The sequence below is a fragment of the Pagrus major genome, chromosome 7 (assembly GCF_040436345.1).
Source record: "Pagrus major chromosome 7, Pma_NU_1.0".
Taxonomy (NCBI): domain Eukaryota; kingdom Metazoa; phylum Chordata; class Actinopteri; order Spariformes; family Sparidae; genus Pagrus; species Pagrus major.
In genome coordinates, this window is record NC_133221.1 from 28,688,008 (window position 1) to 28,709,657 (window position 21,650).

Genomic DNA, 21,650 nt, shown 5'->3' on the forward strand with positions numbered 1-21,650 from the left:
AAAATAGTGTTGGGCTTATTTTTCTTATGGGAGAGAAAGCTGGAGCGATTTCTGTTGTTTATTAGTGTAACTTGATGTTCGTGTGGTAATCGGCTTATTTTGCTTTGCTCCAGGTACTGACAGTCTACAGAAAACTCCTTCAAATAATAAGTGATTAAATATGACTGTAAAGGAAAAAATCCTAACCTATCCTTTTCTAACGACCTTGAATGAACCGTTTGGCCATTTCTATTGGTAGTTATCATTCCTTTACGTTAGGTTTTGTGATATCTACAACACAGAAACTTTTCACGCTAAGAGTCTGATAATATTCTGTTTAAACTGCATCGAGGAGCTTTATCACATCTCCTGATCTCAGCATTGAACACGATCACTAACTTGAAAAATAAAGCTCAGAGGAGTACAACATGTTCTCACTCTACGATTCAAACAGACGCTCTACCAACCGCTCTAATATCAGTTTTGCATGTGCAGGGCACCACAGTCAACATGAAAATTATAAATTATGCAACGTTGGGTTGACTTTCAAAATCAAATTTGCTGAGAATCATTTTACATTTTATGAGTTTTAGGCGTCCAGGAAAGGAAAAAGTCAGGTGACCTCCGTCGTCAAAAGAAACGGTTTGATTAGGTTAGGGTGCCAAAACTACTTGGTTAGGTTTAGGAAAATAATGTAGCTTGGGTTAGAGAGGTGTGTTAGTAACGTGAGTTATGTTATGTGGGTTATGTAATTTACGTAATGTAAGTTAAAAAGAAGTCAATGTTGACTATAGAGGCGAAGTCCCTCCCCCTCCGTTGGACCACCATGGAACCTTATTTCAGAAAAAGTATGTATAGTAGTGAATGACGAGGGACAAATCATTTTTGATCCCATTTGAATTGTGCCATGAATCACACAGACAATGTTAAAAGATCATTTTTCAACTTAAGAAAGTTGCAGTTTGTCATGAAAACTTTTAAGTATAACATATATATCATATAAGACAAAGTGAAAGTACGTAATTAGAACAACACACTCAACAGTTGCAGAAGTGATGTTGTTTCATTTAAAGCTCACCAAAACCCATAATTGAAACCTTGTATAGCCAGTCCCCCATATTAGCTCTGCTTTTACATAACTGCAGCTTTATGAAAAACCTTTTGGATTTGCAAAGCTACAGTATCTTTTAAAATTGACAAACATCATGTGAGTAATTTATGGCACAATACAAATGGGATCCCCAGACTACTGTACAAATTATTTTCCTAAATTACGTCCCGTGGGTCACACCAGAAGGAGTTGGATTTCGCCTCTCTATCGGTTTCTCACCACTAATAAACAACAACAAAGTCTAGTGCCCGATCCATCCAACTACACCAACCTCCTCCCTACGCAGACTTTGTACTCTTTATACTACATATATATAAATACGTATCAGACTTTGACGTCACATCAGAGCATAACGCTAGAAGGGTGCCGACAGCTTTAAGCGATGACCAAGGCTTATTTGGCGTGTTGAGAGAGTTAATGGAATATTAGGAGAATGACCTTCAAAATAAGACTCCGAATGTAATGAGAATTTCCATACTGTATCATGATGACTTGTGTGGCGACTACCACTGGCACTGTTAAGTCTTGAATGTCTCTGGTGTGTCTGTTTCCGCATCCACGTGACCAAAGACCAAACATCCACTCGCCTTTTTGTGCAGACGGTGTGTATCCTCCGTACTGTATGTCAACCTCTGTGTGAGTGTGTTGCAGCAGGTGTCACCCAGTGCTGCATGTTCCCGGCTCTCCAGACGAGTCTGAGTCAGCAAAACGGACCAGACCTGACACACAGACTGACCCCACTGCTCCTTCCTGGAGAAAAACAGACATGTTTACTTAGAAATGGCCTCAGGAAACACTTCACAATCAGCAGAGAAATAGAAAAAGACACGTGTGCCCTCCCACACTCTATACACACTTACTTCTTAGTCTTGTGGGTGAATCTCTCGGTGAGTTTGTCGAGGGCTCGCGCATATTCAGCCTCGATGTCGCCTCGACGCCGGAGAAACTCAGAGAGGTCTGAGAGCTGCTGCTGTTTCACCTCCACCTGAGAGTCTAAAATCTTGATCTGGTCGGTCAGTTGAGCCCGCAGGTCTGACACACACAGAGGCAGACAGAGATGGACAGACACAGAGAGAGAGACAGACAGGGAGAGGAGGAGGAAGACAGTAATTTAAGTCAACACATGTTTATAACCCTGGACACATACCAACGTAGGCAAACAGAGAGAGTGGCATGAGAACACATACACAGAAATGAATGAACACAGTGATCAGATTTTCTTTTGTTCAAGAGGTGAACTCCATATGTTCCCAGATTTATGATTTAGAAGAAGACTTCTTTTTTATTTGTCTATTCACAGTTGAGGTCTTCACTTGATATGGTGTCTCACAACACATAGAAATACACACTCATCCAACATTTACCCATTTTATCATGTTGTAACTGTGTGCTGCCAAAAAAGGATTAAAACAAAACCTGGTACAGTTTGGAGTAAGGAAATACTACCTTTTAGTACTAAATGTAGCGGTATGTGCATCTCTTGTACTGTATATGTTTCACATGCATACACTGTGCTGTAGAGCAGTCCTTATGTTGTAACCCAGGGAGAGGTTTTATCTTCTGTCTTTACAAGTGTTGGGGGTAACGAGCTACAAAGGTAACAAGTTACAGTAATGCATTACTTTAACCAGTAACAGATTAATTGAATGAATTTCTAATAAGATTATAAAATGGCCGTGTCTAGTTAAGTGTACCACCCAAAATTAAGTGTTTATTTATGTTTTTTAATGAATTTATACACAACACACCATTTCTGCCTGTGTGGCAACAGATACATCTCCTCGAAGAAGAAGCATGTTGGCAAATGGCTGCAGAGTCAGATGCTGCATTCATATGCTCCACTGATGGTCCTATTTCCTAAGTTTGGGAAGTCGTTCTTCCTGCTTCAGTGTGTTCATGTGCGTCATGTTGGAATGTGGGAGCACCATGGACGCCAAAAAGAAGTTGTTTTGCATTTCATTGCTCAGAGCGTTTAAACAACAACTGTTTCCAGTTTTTGAGTGACAAGGAAGCAAATAGGAAACGATACATATGTTTACTATGTGAGAGTCTATGTTTTTTCTTTTTGTGTTTATCAGTGAAAAGGACAAAAACGTGACGGTCAAGTCCAATCTATGTATTATATATACATACATATGTACGATTATTAATGTTATTATTACAAAACCCCCGACCTCTGGATTTGTATGAACTGCAATTAACTTGAGCTTCTGTGCTTTGATCACCCGCTATGAAACAATATTACCCTCTTCCATTTTATAATGTATGCTTAGTCGTACATACGTTTTGGAAGTAACTTGCCCATCACTGGTCTTTACTGTACTGTAATCCATGTCTCATGTTAAGAAACAGGCCCGTGCATATCACACCTGCTCCTGCTTGCAGATTCATGCATGCACAGGCATACACGTGAAACTAATCATACGCATTTGTGCATTTGGAAATAACACATGCACACACAATCAGTATATGTCTCTGCTGTACTTTTAGACTAAAGTACTTAATATTGTCTGGAGACAGCCATGGCTCCTTCAGGAATAGTGCATTCACACATCATGGAATTAATAAGAAATAATGCAATTAGAGAATATATAACAATGTCTTTTCTCATCACACATTTCACCTGAATAATGTGAATAATCTAAGCAGCTCCTCCAGGGAGCAAGAATTATAGGTACTACGAGGAGTTTTTAACTGGTTATGAGTCTTAATTTAATAGTGATGCCTCAAAATGACCCACATAAGCAAACAAGACCATCATTGAGAAGATGAACTCTTTCTTCATGGTTATTTCTAATGCCTGTCACGGGTTGAATTTCGACTTATCCAGATCAGATAAGTCATAACATTAACTATATTTTCCAGTGCTGAGGATGAACAGAGGGCCAGGGAAAGAAGCTGCTCTGTAGTCTGGTGCTCCTAAAACAAAGATTACTTTTCCTCGGCCTCCACAGGGCCCGCCGAATCAACAAACAAATGAAAGTTCCTTGTGGCTGCTTTAATAAAATGCTGCCCATGCTGCCATTTGAAGGTGGGATTGCCACTGTTTTAATTTGACAACAACAGATACAGTAGATTACTACACACGGCCCAACATAAGCTTGTATTATACGCACAGGCTTGTATGCAAACACAGCTAAGACGGTAGCGACATGGCCCGGTGCTGCACGTTGGTTTGAAAAGGCTAATACAAACATCAGTTTCTCAAATAACACCGCCTTCGCTCTGCGCTCTCCCATCTCTCTCTCTCTCTCCCATCTCTCTCTCTCCCTTCTTTCCTTACCTTCTCCTGGCTCTCCCTCTTTCTTTTCTTCCTCGCCCACCCTCCCCTCCCCACCCCCGGTCCGCCCGCTCCTTCTTTTCCCTCTTTACTCTTTTTCCTCTGTCTCTGTGTGAGTATACAGCCCGGGGCAGACTGGATGTGAGGAGACAGCATCACTAATACTGGCTATAAATACACCCTTGTAGTACAGTACAGAGAGCCATCCAACCACGCCATTCCCCCCTTAAAAACACAGCATTTAACACACACACAGACACCGTTGTTGTCGCGTGAAAATCTTGTAACACGTAATCGGTTTTGTTCATGTTGTTACTTTCATTAAAACACTCTGTGTTCCTATTGGCCTTCAGAGACCCTGTATGGACTGTCATCAAGCGTTGTTAAAAAAACAAAAAGCAGTAACCAAAGGTGATTTAATGAGTTTGTGCCAACATATGTTGGCACATAAATGTACACATATGCATAAATATATTCTGCCGCAGTCTATGTCTGGATGACTGTGCAGAGCAACTGCACACATTCATGCATGAATGCACACGTGCAGTCTTATATGCATTCATGCGTGCAGGTAAGAGCACATGCATAAACAGAAGTGCAAAAAAGGGCTCAGACCTACACAGGGACTAACACATATGCACATCCACACTGCCTTACCTTTCATCTGCGATTCGTACTCGGCCAGACTCCCCTTCTCCCTCCTCAGCTTTCCATGTGATGTCATCATCTTTGACCCCTTGACTCTCGTCTGTCACGGAGACCTTCCTTCCTGAACTCTGATTCTTCTCGTAGCCTCGCAGTCTCCCCTCCCGAAACCTTTCAACCTCAGCGCCCTCTCCGGCTCAGTAGTCCGTGACCTTTCACCCCTGTCCCCTTGGCCTTTGCTGCTCTACAGATGCATGCAGCGCATCCGCATCAGTGTCGATCGGCTGCGCTCGACTGGGGTGTCAGTCTTGCTGAAGTGTCCGTGGAATCCCCTGGGTTGCTGATATGAAAGCTGATCCATAGGTGAGCTGGCCTGAGCAGCAAAGAGAGGGAAAAAAGAGGGAAGATAAGAAGTGGATATGGATGACAAGAGGCAGCAGGGGGCAAGAAAGAGAGATTTATCGAGAACAGAATGAGAAAATGAGAGAGCCAAAGGAAGAGGACAAATGAGGCTAGGGCGACGAGACAGAAAGGGACAGTGACACCAGAGAAGGGAGATTTAATAAGAGGGACAGCGGGGATGGGGGGGGCAGTGCGCAGAATGGACAGTAAGAGGGCAGAGTGATGAGGATGTGAGGAGGGATGGAGGATGGGGGATGGGAAGATGAGAGGTGATGAGTAACAGTAGTAATGAAGGACACTCAGTGCCTTGAGGTTAGACATTGGGGATGTCTACAGTATAAAGGTAATGGTCAAATACACAAGAAAATGTCTCCAATTATTGTTTTTACACGTCCTGCACAAGCTGAATAAGATTTCTAAAAGTAAACGGTTATACTTTTGAAAGCTAGAGTCACAGGAGGATGTAGTAAGTACTCTCTGGGGACCCACCTGAAACTGGCCTGTGATTGTTTCAACTCGTGGTTTGCTGATACAACAATGTCTCACAGTTGCTCTGTGGGTTACCACTGTTGTTTACAGATGTTAGTGGGAAAGTACACCAATTTCACAAATCAAAGTCAGTTTACTCATCATGAGAAGTACTTCTCAGCCTGGGAGAGGCAGTTGTCTTTTGTGGCTCTGGAGGAGTTTTGACAAATGAGAAAAATAACCCTGCTGATGTCATCCGGGTTATCTTAATGGAGTTGAAAAGTGGGAGGAGTCACTTGTGACAGAGACATTTTTTCCCACTCTAAATTCCCATTTTGAATTGCTAATGTAATGTTTTCCGTGGGTTAGGGTTGGTCAACATAGAAACCAAGGTTGTTCTGATACGGTCTCAAATGCTGGAATCGGATTCACCAATCCACTCAAAAGTGTGGGGTCACTTAGAGATGTCCTTTATTTTCAAAGAAAAGCAACATTATGTAACTTTTTACCTTAAAAAAAAGCTTCAAAATCATTTTGACGGTTCAGTGTCCTGTAATAGGGTGAATGGTGTCTCTGTCTCAGCCACTCCGCTACCCTCAGAGGATAGGATCACAGCCTTAGGTACAAGAAACAAGTTTTCAAGACTTAACATTGTTATGACTGAATGAGTTTTGTTTGTAGTTTGCACCTACATTACGTCTGGCAAATTGTTACAGACCTGCGATTTCTGTGTTGCACTCTGTGGGGGACACCAAATCATTAAAAATGCCCTAAACACTAGAGCATTTATGTTACCACAGCTGAAACCACAGCTGACGGTTGTGCTAATTGAAGAAGCTACGTATACATGTATGTATGTCATATAATAATCAATCAGTCTACCAGTCTACGTAATTTCATAGCAGATGGATCAAAATACTAAAATACCCATGAGCCTCAGCCACAACCTAAATTTGTTTCAATTAAGGTGCAGATTGTGTTTTAAGTCTTCCGAGCAGTGTAATCTTTGACTTCCACCAGCCATCATTTTCACCGCTGTGATGTTGGGAATGTCTCTGACTGAAATCGCCCTGGGAGCTGTAGTTTTCATCTCGGCAGTCTTGTACCTTCTACTTTTGTAACCCATTTTCAGATTTTTTTACTGACTGTGTTCAGACAGAACTCATTGCGAATTTTGAGGCAGCACAACTGCAAACAAAATCAACTGAAATATGCAATTAGACAAGAATTCACAGGGGGCAGCGTGTATTGATGTACTGATGTGAAGGCACATTCATGCAAGTTAAACTTCAGTGCAAAGCTTCCTTTTTAGTTTATATTCATTATATATAAAGATACAGAGATGAAAAAGGGAAAAGGAGAGTCCAGAGAGAACTAAAAGAAAGAAGTTTCTGATGTGTCTTGAGGTCAGTCAGAGGCTGAGCTGAACACACACACACACACACACACACACACACACCTCTGTTGCCAGCTAGCTTACAGCTAACACCAGAAGAATTGGTACACTGGATATTCGGGGTGAATCCAGTCAAATCAAAGTCTGCCCAAATGGCCAAGTGGTCAAATTTGTGCAAGGGTTTAATTTCAATCCAAACTATGGAAGTGCTCCAACTGTGATTATGTAACATTGTCTCTGGAGGAACTGAACAGGACTTTTACTCGAAAACCAAAATAGTTCCTCTCACTTTGCAGTTCTATTGGGCATACATACTTACAGAAAGTAACCATGCATGGAAAGTGGGGGAATCCATTTATGAGACATGGTTGTTTACCAGGCAGGAAGGGTGTAATGAAAAGACGCATTGACATGGGTTATGGGAAGTGTTGGAATCAGCAGCTTTGGAACAAACCCAAGGACAACAAATCTGGATATCTAGCATTGATTTTGACGTTTATTTTTTAGATTTGTTCGTCGCTAGTCTACCAGTTTAATAACACTGCAATACTTAATCACTGGAGGAACCCTTTAAAGGCAGATTATATGTTGCTTTAAATGACTAGAACTGCTGGATGCTGCTGAATGAGAGAGCCAGCTAGCTTACATTTTATCAAATTAGTCCTGCATGCACATGACTAAAAGCTTACATTGCAGTACACACAGGCATTTGCATGGATGTTTATTAGTCAGCGTAAACCATACTGACAAGATGAGTTCATGCGCACATTATGTCTTGCACACACAGACAGAGGCAACTTCACTTCCCACATCCTGTGTCAGTTTCTCAACAGGTTTCAGTCTTCTGCAATGAGTGCCAACATGTGCCGCTGTCACTGGAGACACTGTTACTCAATCAGCCTCAAGTAATTCTTTAGTTTGGTTAAAACCTTAAACAGTAATTGAAGCAAAATATAGGCAGTGCAATAAACTAAACTGATTTAATGTGGCCTAACAGTGACCTGGTTTCATGTGGTCGCCTGTGACCTACAGTACCCTGCGAAAGCTCTTGCAAATCGAGGTTTGAAGATCTGACATGTCGCGTGTTATCAGTGTTATCATCACTAAAGCCTATCACTCAGAAGTTAAGAAGTGCTGTTCGATTTGCACTCTCATTTCCCCTCCCAAAACTGTGTGTTGGACATGATCCAGACACATTGCAGTGGAGGTTTCAGACAGAACTAGAGAGTAAATGGAGAAGTGCAGCGAACAAATGCAGAGATTTCTGCAAATGAGACTGCGAGGGCCCCGAGACCTCGGAGGCTCCGGAGGCCTTCATCAGCGAGCGACCTTAATCTGCGCAGAACAAAGCCAATGTAAATGATCTGAGAAAGAGAGAGGGGGGGCTGTGAGCGATCTAGCCAAAGAGCAGGAGAGAGAGAACACAATTGACTCGGAGGGGGTGTAAAAGAGGACAGTAAGGGCAAAGAGATGGAGGTTATCGGGGAACAGTGTTTCATACTTAAAGTCAAGGTCACTGAAAGAAGGAGGAGGTCATGTGCTACACGTAATGAATATAAAGTAGATTGAAGACAAGAGAGGATACATGTGGTACAGTGTGATAGATCCTTATTGCTGCTGAGGGGATTTTCTGCTAATTTCCTTTGAAGAAAAAAACTCAGCGGAAGTAATACAAATGCCTTACTGTGTTTGCTGTTACGGCCAATACTGTATGGGGATTTCCTGACATTGCCGCGATGGCCAACCACACTGTGCTGGATTGACCCTGTTACTGTACATCTTGTGTTATCTTGTGTCGTCCAATTTTTTCAATCTTTACAGCTGCATTGTTTCTCGACAGCTGCCTCCCATGAGTATAAAATCATCCCTGATCCCTGTGAACCTGAGACAAAGCCAAAACATTGCTAATGCAGTGTAAAATGTCAAGAAGAATACACACGGGTGTCAACAGGACTCTGCTAGATGATCTCACTTCCTGAAAATGACAACTTTTGGGAAATTTGAGGTTTCAGCTGTAAGAGCGCACACAGGCGCTGAAGTGGCATCTTTATCATCGCAGTATGATCGGAGATAAGCACTGAAATGTTAAAGGGGTGCATGAGAGCGCTGAACATGAGCATATGCTAATTTGTGCTGTCAGATGTGTCACAGCTGTATGTTGACTCCTCCGAACAGGAGTCAGGTAGAGTCACGTGTGACACTCATCAGTCTGACAGACTGATTGGAGAGGCTCTTAAAGACACAAACACGATTGGGAGAAGACACATGTTGCAAATTATGCTGCAAGAAGGGGACTGGGAGAAAAACAACAGTTGGAAGAATAGAGTAGAGTAGAACAAAATGGCTTTAAAGATAAAGCATACCAAAAAATAAAAGCATTTACGAGTAATTCATACTGTTTGTGCACCGTGTTACCCTACCTAACATGAGGCGTGATGGAATTAGATCAAATAACCAACGGCAGACACAACATGTGCAAAGTTGGAGCTTACAGCAGCTTCTGTCCTGCAGACCTCATCATGACCTGAAATGGCTTCATCAGGAGATTAAAATGTGTTTCAGTTAACAGTATAGTAACAGCTGCAGGACTCTGTCATGCATTTTATTTTCTTAAATGATGTTATCTGTATGGACATACAGAGTCTGGCAACAATGGTGCAGGTTCTTACAGTGAAAGATTGATTAATTAAAGGGGCATTCCACCTATTTGACACATCAAGGTCAGATTACTCGTCTTGAGAAGTACTACTCAGACTGTGATAATCGTTAAATAATGTTGTCTTTGGCTCCCACAATAACCCTCATGAGTTTGAGGCTAAAAGTAAGGATATCTTGGCCTCTGCTGCATCGATTTTGACCAGTTTTTTTTTAATGTGCTAAAAGAACACCTTCATGCTCATGTCATTGCTCAACAGTGAACTGAGTGTATCCGTTTGCAACTAATGAATGTGAGCATTGTGTTTCAAGGTCCGGCTACTGCAACTGGCAATTCCGACCTATCTACTGGTACTGCTAAAGCCACTTTATATTCATATGTGAAGGGTTTTAATTAACTGATCAGTACAGATTCCAACAGAAAAACAAGTTGAAGCATCTTAGAGTCTTAGATCTGTGAGTGAATGAATGACCACAAGAAATGATCAAACAATGGTAAGACCATGAGCTAACAACAGCAAAGCTCCTGAAAACTGTATCAGGGATGTAACTAAGAGATGAACAGCAGCAACTGCAGCCATGAATAACTATTACAGGGTAATTCTAACTATAAATCAACAGCCTAACAAGAAAAGTTATATAGCCATATAGTGAACTGACTCAGGAATGTTAGTTACACAGCAATATCTATGTTAAGTTGGCTAAAATGAGCAATTTTGGGCTACTGGTCAAACCAGACCAAGTTAGGCCATAGCAGCAAAATCCCTGACTGTGCATATTTGAGCGCTGATGAATTTAACTTTTCATTAGTAAGAGGAAGAAAGTGTTATTACAAAGTCTGTACTATGTAAAGCCTGTACTTTCTCACAGTAATGCTTCTGCAAAAAACTTGATCTACTTTGAACCCCTGGACACTAACTGACATGTCAGCTCAGCTCATTCATTGGCTGCTAGATTGCAAAGCAAACGTGAAAGCAGCTCATTCAGCCAACCTGATGGCACTACAACAGGTAAAGCGCCCTCATGCTGGCTCTGGCCCCAGGTTTCATTAGAACGTGTCATGGGATTTAGGGCGATGCAAGATTAGCTATGCAAAGCAGCAAAAATCCAAATTCATCATGTCACTGACAAAGTTTGCTTCTTGCCTGTCTACACCACTCTATATCCTTCCTTAACTGCTGCTGCTGCATAGCAAACAGGAAACCATATCGTAGTATGCTACCACAGGGTTTTACTCTCATGCCATCTGTAGAGAATTACTTTGTACCTGCAAATCTCACTCAAAGTTTTCAGCAGCAGCTTAATCCTGGTTCTCATCGCTGCCAAAACACAGGCCACAGGGACGAGTAGTTTGAAGGTGGCAGTGGAGAGCTGAGGCTACATAATGCATTACATAAAAGACAGAGTGGCCACCAAAGCACTGTACAGGGTGTGCATTTACAATAAAAAGAGGGGAATTTAAGAGGCTTTGGCAATGTAGCTTGGTATATTTTACACACAGTATAAGGTGCCTTTCAGATTCTGGCATGGTGTCTAATTGCAATAGCACTGAGGACAATTTGGCATCAGACAGGACTACAAAATTAAAGCCAAAGGGCACAGAACAAATCCCACTGCTGTCTACACATCTCAGGTCCTGCCATGAGTTTTTATGTAGAGGATCATTTACAAGTAATGTTTGTGGAATGCATACCTGTACGTCCTGGCAGCAAAAAGCTGTATAAAAAAGTTAAATGAAAACAGTTTGGGACAGTTGGGTACTGTGAGGGCTGAGAAGCCGTCAGGTTGGCCACATCCGCTCCTCAGAAGCTGCTGAAACGTTGACTTCTACACCAGCATTTCCTTCAAACCTCTTGTGTCAGAGCTCATAAGAGGTCAGTTTAGATTTGGTTCAACTGTCAGTTTTGATCCCAGGTTCGACCATACTACTACTCTTCTACTGTACTTGTATGAGTCAGAAATACTGTACTGTATGAGTAAGATTTTTGAAATACTGGTACTTTACTTCCCACTTTACCAAGCACAACATATGCAAACAAAAGGTTCCTGTTCTCGTGTTGAATTTTCCGAATAATCTGATGATAAGTGAAACTTGTAATTTTTCTGAACCCAGACTCAAAAACAGGATGAAGTAGTACTTTAGACTTCTACTGCACTACACTTTGGAGGCAACATTTATCTGACAGCTTTGGTTCCATGTTACTTTGCAGATTCCGATTGCATTAAAGTGATGCTTTCATATTAAAGCAACAATAATTATAATAAAATAATATAACATATGTTGTGATGAGATGGGCCATTGTTACAGACCTCAGATTTGTATTTATGACAGTGGTGTTGCGCTCAGAAACTCTGGGGGCGCCAAATCGCACAAAATGCCAATTTCTACATAACAGTGCTTTAAAGTATATTCTGAATACTGAATAATAAATGATACTTAGGTACTTTTACTTAAGTCAAATTTGGAATGCATGACTCTTACATCTAACAGAGTATTATCGTATTCCTACCCCCCATGTTTCCATGTGGTATTATTGTTGGAGTAGCAACAACCAACAACTCAGGACAAAATAATTCAAATAAGCTTATTCATTCATTTAGTCTGTAATGGAGATGTAAAAGCAGATAGAAATGGTGCCAGGCTTCTAGCTTGACTAGATCACTAATATTGTAAATATTAAAATTCTGAGTTTGAATTTCTTCTCCAAAACTATACAGCGCCCGTTTAATGTTACATTTTCAGTGATATTGCCCACCACAGCTCACAGGTGAACTTCATGCACCTTATGCACGTGCAAGTAAAGAAAATGCATGTGAAATACATCATTTATTGTGCTTCCCTCACTAGTACGAAGAGATTTCTGCGTGTTTTGTTCATGTAAAGAAAAAAAAACAACAACTAGTTTCTTAGCTGTTTAGTTGCGGTCCAATCACAATGGTCGACCATCATTTTACACCACACTGCGGTCGCTTTTATGAGGGTAACAGTAAACAACAGTATTTCAACCTGTGAGCTGCATTTCTAGGATTAAAATCAATGTGGACAGTCAACAGAGGAGTCATGATCTGAGCACAACCGTACTGTATGTTTAAGAAATTACACCTGATGCTGAAACTGCTCCTCCTTACCTACATGTAGAGCCAGGTAAACTTCAATGCATGCAGATAAAAAACCTGACCATTTCTGAGGAAAAGCTGCTGTGTTACATTACCATCACAATCTTTGTTGTCGCACTGTAAACGGCAGCACAAAGGAGATGCTACTTTGCAGATCCCTCTAAAAAGGATGTTTAAACCATTTGCTTATCTTTATTATATAATACCATAATGTGAATAAGCTGTCAAAACAGTGTAGGTGATAAACAGAGGAGGGGAGGAGGAATAAAGGCTCTACAGCTCTAACAGCACAGGAGTGTTGAGTTATATTTACAATGGCCGTAAATCACCCCATATGGTCAAGGCTCCACACAATGGCCACATAAACACCTCAGCGTGATTACACAGGCATGTTTAGACACACGCACACACATACAAACCCACACGCAGAGCATCAACACTGAGAATGGTGCACACATATTACATAATTGATATCCCTGACAGGAGTCTACATCCATTTGTCCACTTAGACAATCCCAAGTGGATACAGTGTCCCTTTAAAACACTAAACTATATATAAATACACAGTCAGTTTAGTCACACAAGCATGCACGCACTTTCACACATGCACACATGCAAACACACAGGTTGTTATGGGATTGAGAAGCAGCGTGACAGCCGTACATACCTCACTTTGTGGTCCTCCTCTGTCTCTCTCTATCTGTTCCCCAGCTCTCCTCCTCTCTTCTCTCTATCACACATACACAGAGAGCAGTGTGTTTGAATCTGACAGATTTCTCTCAGCTCAGTACACTCCTCCCTCCCTCGTCCCTCTCTCTCTCATTTCTCAGGCACATACACACACATACACATGCACGCACACACACGCACACACACACAAACACTCAAAAACAGCCCTCCCTCCCTCTCTTCTTTTCTTTCTTCCCTCTCCTGCCAAATATGCCAAATAGCCTCCCCTCTCTCACTCGCGCCAGAGCTGCCTCTCTCCTCCCATTCCCTCCCTCTCTCCCTCACTGCCTTGTGAAGCAGTGCGAAAGCCACAACCCAAGCCACGCCCCCCGCTCTCTCCTCTCCTCTGGGCAGCTATAAATACCGCTGCTGCTATGAATATACCGTCTTCCTCCCTCAGCATCCCTCGCTCCCGCTCTCTCCCTCCCTCCCTCCCTCCCTTCATCCATCCATCCCTCGCCTGCACTGCCCTCCCCTCCTCCATCCCTCCATCCCTTTCTCTCGAAAACGTTTTTCTGATGACCTTGTATTATTCGCCCTCGCAGCACCATCACACGACAGCATCCTCTCTCTTCACACACTCTCGTGCAGGATGCGACCGTTTCCAGCGCATTCACACACACGCATTCATGCTTCAAGGAGGCATGTCCTCAAGCAGCTGCATGCAGGCCTACGCACACACACAGAAAAAGAGCCACAGAACTGCATAAACACATCCACAGACAGCAGCTTTTTTCGTACGAAACGTCTCCTGTGCTTCCTGTCTGTTGCGCCGGATGTGGTGCATTTTCCCTCTTGACAGCTGAGAAAAAAACGCACTCTGATTGAGAGACACTTATCGACAGCAGATCACACTGTACTTCACTCATGAATTCTACTTGCATCACCAATTCTATTAACACCTGCTCGATCTGTATGTAGTTATGATTAATGGTTGCGCCTGCCCTTGACTCTACAATAAATCTTTTGTATTATAAAGCTGAATAAAAGATGAGTGAGTGAGTGTGTTTCTCTCAGCATCTTTCACCCCCTCACTCCATCTTTTAGGTACATTCTGCATCCAGTTTATCAACACTTGGGCGGATTTATCACGCTGAATGCAGTGTAGTAAACCTGCTGCATGATTAATGAATCAAAGATAAACTCAGTGTTTGTTATATTCTCTCTGTATTTCTTGCACTATACATTTGTACATTAAAAAAACAGTGGGAAGATTCACATTGCACACTTACAGTAGATATCATGAACATTAGGCAGCACCATGTCTCTGTTCTAGCTCACAGCCAGCAATATTGTCTGGGAATGAGGTTACCAACATCTGGTGCAGGCGCGTTATGCGCACCGAGGGTACACTTAAACAGAATCAAATCTTCGCCTGTAGGCTTTATAGTATGTCACGGACGTAATTAATCCTTGGATTGCACCAGCAGCACTGCGCAATAACTTCATAAATGAAACCACCAAAAATGTGAGGAGCACAGAGACAGAGCTCATTGAGAAGAGGATATTTTCTGCCTCTTTGATCTAGGCAGGTATAGAATACCACAAGGTGCCTATGAATTGCCATATAAGGTGGTACAGCCTTGTGTGGTGTCGTTTTTTTCTGTGCACATTTTTATTATCACACGTTGCCCTTTTTGCATGCCACTACTATCTTACAATATGCTGAGATGTGTTAAAATCCCTGATGTAATCATTAAAATGTCAACTTCATCACAACATTAAGATAGAAAAAGATTTGATGGAGTATTAATTACTGTAACAACTGCTTTCACACATCATATAATCATTTTTTCTGTTTGAAATCAACATCAGGAGGAGAAAATTGACAGAGTTAGAATATGATAGACAGTGTAAAGGCTTTTATTTCCATTAATGGTAAAGCAGTTGATAATGTTTTCCCCAAACCGTTTGATGCACAGTAGGCAATAATGAGTCACCAACTCAGAATCAGTGTGCCACTGTGTGTGTGTGTGTGTGTGTGTGTGTGTGTGTGTGTGTGTGTGTGTCTGTGTTAATGGTAAAAGGATAAGATCACTCAAAAATGAAACTTCAGTCATTATCTACTCGCCCCCACGCTGCTGGAATGTTGCAAGAAATTTCAAAGTCCTCAAAACATTTCTGGAGCTTCACAGCAAAACAACGTTACAGCATTCTCCTAAACTGAAGATGGGGACTTGTTTCAAAACGTAAAAAATCACCCCTAAAAACACATGAAATGGCTCCATACAGCTCATTTGATGCAATTCAGGTCTCTGGAAGCCCTAAGATCCCAAATTGCATCCTCAATATGCGGCCAAGCTCGTGCACCCACTTTAGACGGGGTGTGTTGCTAACCTATTTAGCTTAGCAGCTACAGTACAGATATCAGAGAAAAAAATGGGTGTAAATAACATCTTTTCAAATCAGTTTGGGATCTCAGGACTTCCAGAGACTTGAATTACACTGGTAGAGCTGTATGAAGCCATTTTATCTATTTTTTTCTATTTTCAAACAAGTCCCCATCTACTTCAGTTGTTTAGGAGAATGCTGCAACTCTGTTTTTCTGTGAAGCTGGACTGCGAAAATTCAACTGCATTTCCATCTGCATGGGGGTGAGTAGATAGTGACTGAATTTTCATTTTTGGGTGAAATATTCCTTAAAGTGTGTGAGTAAACATCGATGATGGCCAAACTGTATCTAAGCGTATGCCTGAGAGGATTTGCTGTTGCATGTGCAGGTGTGTTTCATCGCTTATTCCTCCTTGCCTCTGTCAAAGCGAGGGCTGCTTTCAGGTCCTCTGCCGTGTGTGTGTGCATCGTCAGAGAGTATGTGAGGGCTTTGTGCAACTCCTCAGGGGCGACCAGGCTGAAGCGCAGCAGAGAGTCGACCAGCTGGGAGCGAGCATTGCCGATGAAGCAGTGCGACAGGAAGGCCGTGAGGCCTCTCCCGCCCTTCATGGCGTAGAGCGGGACTCGGACCATTCCTAGAACCTGAGAGAGATAGAGACAGAGAGAGAGAGAGGGAGAGAGAGGGAGGGAAGGAGAGAGAGGGAAGGAGAGAGAGGGAGAGAGAGAACAGGTGATGAGGAACAGAGCATGAGATCAGGTAAATGGCTGCCATCAGTCATTCTAGAAGGAAAAGCACAAACACACACACACACACACACACACACACACACACGTTACCTCCTGTCCATGATCTGTTGCAGATGATACAGCCGCTCTCTCCACCTCCGTAATCTGCTCCTCTTCAATCTTCTTAACATAGAAGTGAGTGATAAGATGGGAGGAAGAGGAGGAGGAGGAGGAAGAGGAGGAAGGGGAGGAAGCAGGGGCATAGCAGGAGTCCACATGATCTTCTACCGATATAGGAAGAGCCACACCCAGCTCCTCTAACAATTCCCTGCTAAGTCCCTCCTCCAGAGTCTCCTCAGATGGGTTAACAAGCCTGCAATGTAGGGGGTAGGGGTCAAAGGTCAGGGTCGGAGATGAAAGTAGATAAACAATGACAGCCATACTGTTCTCCTGAGACTTGTCAATGTAGAGAGTGAGTGAATCAAGCAGACTGAAAAGCTCCTTATATTTAAAGCCCCAAACTCATTGAGCTGCTCCTGCTTCGTGTCACGTTGGCTCTTGATAGCGGTGTCACGTTAAAGACAAGTGAATCTTAACAACTCAGATAACACAAAAAATCGGAATCAAGTTTTCAATTCAAGAATATTACAAATTAAAACATTCAAAAGTGAATTCCATAATAGAAACCTTATATGGTTTATAGAATAACAGACCATATCACACGGTGGCCATTTTGCTCCAATTTCACACTTCTGTGAACCAGAACTGTGTTCCAGGATCTGACAAACTGTCGTCATTTCACATCATCCCAGTCGACCTTTTGATGGTGTCACACCATGAAATAAGAAGGTGTGCATTCATTTGGAAATATCAGCACACCATTTGGACACATTTATTTATTAATGAAAAATGCACTGGATGTAATTAAACTTGCAATGTAAGGTAAGGTTATGTAATGAAGCAGCAATGTCTTACCAGGGTCTTCATGCTACACGAAAAACTCCCTGCTTGAAGACCTTTTGTGTTGAATGTAGTCTGTATGAACATTGCACAGAAATATGTGTGTTCCAGTGAGCATAATGTCACATAATGCTACTGACTTAACCAGAACAATTCTGAAATCGGTGAAGAGACAGCAAGATAACAACATGATTACATCCAATGTGTCTTACTCTTAGGATTAATTTACGCCTTTCCTATCGTATTGTGCACCACTATCAAGCAGTAATGTTAGCTATGAAGTGGCTGTATGATAACATTAGCTGTTGTCTACTGGTAGCTATCAGGTTATCAAATGTGTTGTTGATCTTGAAATATGATTCTGATTATGATCTGTTGCCTTTTCAATTTCTGATTGATGTCAAGTGTCACATCACAGCTGAGAAAAATGGCTGCCATGTGAATATGGATCAATAGCCACACAGTACACACCAACCTGTGGAATAACAATATTTTATTGACTACTGCTTGTCATTTGTGTTTTTTTTGGTTAGAATGTTTTTTAGTCAGAATGTTTCATTTTGATAATTTTTCACATTTTTACACCAACATGCTGTTTAGTTGAGTCAGGGCTGCACTGTGTCCAAATTCCATACAACATGCTAACAGGTTTTAGGATATGTAGTGAGTGTATTCACTCAAAATATTCTCACGGAGTATATGCTGTGAGGCTATACTTATACACAGTGATGCTTTGAGCTAAATGCTAATGTCACATTTCCATAATGCGAACATGATGATGTTAAGCAGGTATAATATTTACCATGTTCCATATCTTAGTTTTGAGCATTAGCGTGTTAACATTTGCACCCAAAGCACAAATGGCCTTTAGCACTGAACACACTAATTGGCTGATTATCTCACTGGTTTTGCAGGTATTTAGTCATAAACCAAACTATTGGACAATTTCAAACTCTGACCTGAAGATGGGGCTAGATGAGAAAATCAGGGGATCACCAAAATGATTATTATTCATTCCAAGAAAAACATGAATGTCTGAACCAAATTTATGATAATCCATTCGGACCATTGTTCCCATTTGCTATAGCAGTGTTCCTTCCTTTTGCATACATCATCATGATTTTACAGACTTTTCTTCCAGCCATGTTACATAATTTCACTGTGTTGGCAAACGATGGCCCAGAAATTCTGGCAGTGAATACTGTAAATCACAGATACAAAGGCACAAGTGATTCATATTAAGTTGAATCCTAATGAAGCAGTATGTGTCTGACAACTACAGCGTTTGAAAACAGTTGTTTTACGGCAAGATAAGCAACCTTACAGAAGAACCTGTCATGCATATTTTCTTGTGTTTCCGCAAAGGTTTACATCATTTCACGGGGCTCATCTGTGAAGAAAAGAAGAGACTTGCAAACCTAAGCTAGGGGTACCTGTGCACAGAAGAGGATAAAACAAAAGCAGCACCAGGAAAGACTCACCCGCCAGGGAAACCCAGCAGACCGTCAAAGCGCATCTGCATCTGTGGGAAGTGACAGAGGCTGTTACACTCACTCACACACAAACACATGCACACACATACACACACACATAGAGAGGCAGAGATCCTTAGACACAAACAGGACTGTGTTTTTATGCAAACATGCAGAAACATTGAAAGCTAACATCTACATCACTTTATGTATGCAAGGAATCATTTCCATCCACTCTTAAACACGTGCAAACTCACACAGTACTCTTCCTCACCAGTATGATATGTCTGATGGGAAATTTCCCAAACAGCTGAGTTTTCGTGTCAGAGTAGAGCATCACATGGCACGCATGCCTGAAGCCAGAGCGCGCCAGTGCCTCCGCCCTCGACAGCTGTCCACTCGCCATCTACAAGTGTACACACAAACACAGAGCAAAAGAAATGACACAGTCACATTTCAGCTCACTCTGTATGCCCTCCTCCTTGTCATGTGCTGCCAATGTAACATCATGCAAATACACTTGATTTCTGTGTCAGTTTCTGTTCCTTGTTCATATGCTTGAGTCAACAGACCTGAATCTTCACTGATTAGCTTGAAGGCCTGAGGGTTTGTATGCAGTGGAGCTTATGGAATGCTATGCAAAGCAGGAAGCTTAAAGAAAGAGATTTGAGACTTGTACCAAAAAAGTTTTAGCTCCCTCTGCTGGTGTGGAGTAGACTGACAACTGGGGAATCCCTGCCTTGGACTGAACTTTCCATTGGTATCTATCTATCTATCTATCTATCTATCTATCTATCTATCTATCTATCTATCTATCTATCTATCTATCTATCTATCTGAATTAGTCACTCATTTATGATTTGTTTTAGTGTTTTTTTATACGGTTGGCATATTTTCAGGCTTTTTCTTTTTTTGTTCTTTCTGTTTTCAATGTTGACTAATAAAACTCTACATTACAGTAATTTGATATTTAAAGAGCTGGTAGCACGCAACTCTGTGTGTCTAATTTGGAATAACCATTAAGATTGATATTTTTTACTAAATAGGTCTGACAATAATGCTTTGTCAGACAATAACTAAATCCAGAAGGTCTAAATATTGTCTGTTTAATATCCGTCACCCAAGAAGTATTTGCTATTACAGCCTAATGGACACCATTCATGAGGATGTTACAATGTTATTAAAGGGTAACAATGAACCATTTATTCTTTATTGTTTTTGTCTTTAAATGACACCATATTTGTATCTTAGACTATATCTAAGGCTATTCTTGATTAAAAACTGACCTAGATACGTCTGGTTAAAACTTCTCCATTAATGCTCTCCAACAAAACGGTGGTGAAATTGGTGAAAAAATATAAAATTACACTGACTGGATGGCGAAATCCTCTACACTTGATTTGGAGCTGTAATTATTTTTGGAAGGATTTTTATTGATATATTTGTAACAACTTTTCTGTCTATTTTTTATTACTATATAAAAGTATGTTGGTGTTTGTTTTTGTTTTTTTTCATGATTTTTCGTTCAGAACAAAGACATTATGCATCGCTGTATCATCCTACCGAGATCTCACATTCACCAAAATTTTTATCACAGAAAATACTTACAACAAAAAGCATAACAATCATGTCATAAACATAGCCTATGTCAATTGCTTAAGATTAAAGTTGTCCTTTACCTTGGGGACATGTCACCGAACACTTTTTAAAATGGCTGATTTTGGTCCCATCACTTTTTAAAGCATAATTTGATAAAATGTCATTAAAAATAGGTGACCTTTCATCAAGAAAATACGACACATTTTTAAGTCAGGACCTAATATGTAGAGTAAACTATACATTAAGGCTAAGCAACAGCCTACAACATGTGCAGGAAAAGTGTTATTATTCATTAGATAATATCAGTGTTGTATAAAGGTCCCAAAAGTCATACTTGACTCAAGTAAAGATATCATGTTAAAATATTAATTTGGTAACAGTGAGAGTAACCGATACACATATTACTTAAGTAAAATTTTTAAAGTATCTGATATTAACTGTACTTAAGTATCAACTGTAAATTTCAGGCAATACATTATTCAAGTATCAAAAGTCCAAGTAAAGGTAAATAATACATATATTTACATGTATGTGTACACTGTATACTATTGGGTCGACTTTGGATCCGATATTTAGCATTTTTGTGATTACTGGAATCATTTTTTTTATTATTTTTTTTTTTTATCAAACTGCTGATATTATAAATGTTTAAATGACCTACACGAGCCGCGCGCAGATTACCTGCCTCAGAAGTGCTTTCTCATCCTTCAGTCAGCGTTTTTGAGCCCAGCTACTTTCAGTCAGCAGGACCCGACTTTTAGCTTTTTGACGACGTCACGA

General features: G+C 41.1%; 2 protein-coding genes across 2 annotated transcripts in view; both read right to left on the reverse strand.

Annotated features, from left to right (window-relative positions):
* LOC141000366 (SLIT-ROBO Rho GTPase-activating protein 3-like) overlaps positions 1–13,755 on the reverse strand; it is a 34,868-nt gene extending 21,113 nt beyond the window's left edge. Inside the window, exons 1-4 of the mRNA XM_073471074.1 lie at positions 13,721–13,755; positions 5,028–5,388; positions 1,951–2,122; positions 1,678–1,840 (exon numbers count right to left, since the gene is read on the reverse strand). Of these exons, the coding sequence (XP_073327175.1) occupies positions 1,678–1,840; positions 1,951–2,122; positions 5,028–5,097 (405 nt within the window). The 5' untranslated portion in view covers positions 5,098–5,388; positions 13,721–13,755. The remainder of the gene's footprint in view (positions 1–1,677; positions 1,841–1,950; positions 2,123–5,027; positions 5,389–13,720) is intronic.
* A 1,874-nt stretch (positions 13,756–15,629) lies between these two features.
* Positions 15,630–19,901, reverse strand: LOC140999891 (U8 snoRNA-decapping enzyme). Its single transcript, XM_073470456.1, has 5 exons — positions 19,844–19,901; positions 19,546–19,677; positions 19,281–19,321; positions 16,951–17,212; positions 15,630–16,755 (listed from the first exon to the last, which is right to left on the reverse strand). Exons 2-5 carry the CDS (start codon positions 19,675–19,677, stop codon positions 16,510–16,512), a joined length of 681 nt encoding a protein of 226 aa, XP_073326557.1. The 5' UTR covers positions 19,844–19,901; the 3' UTR covers positions 15,630–16,509.
* Positions 19,902–21,650: the final 1,749 nt, after the last annotated feature.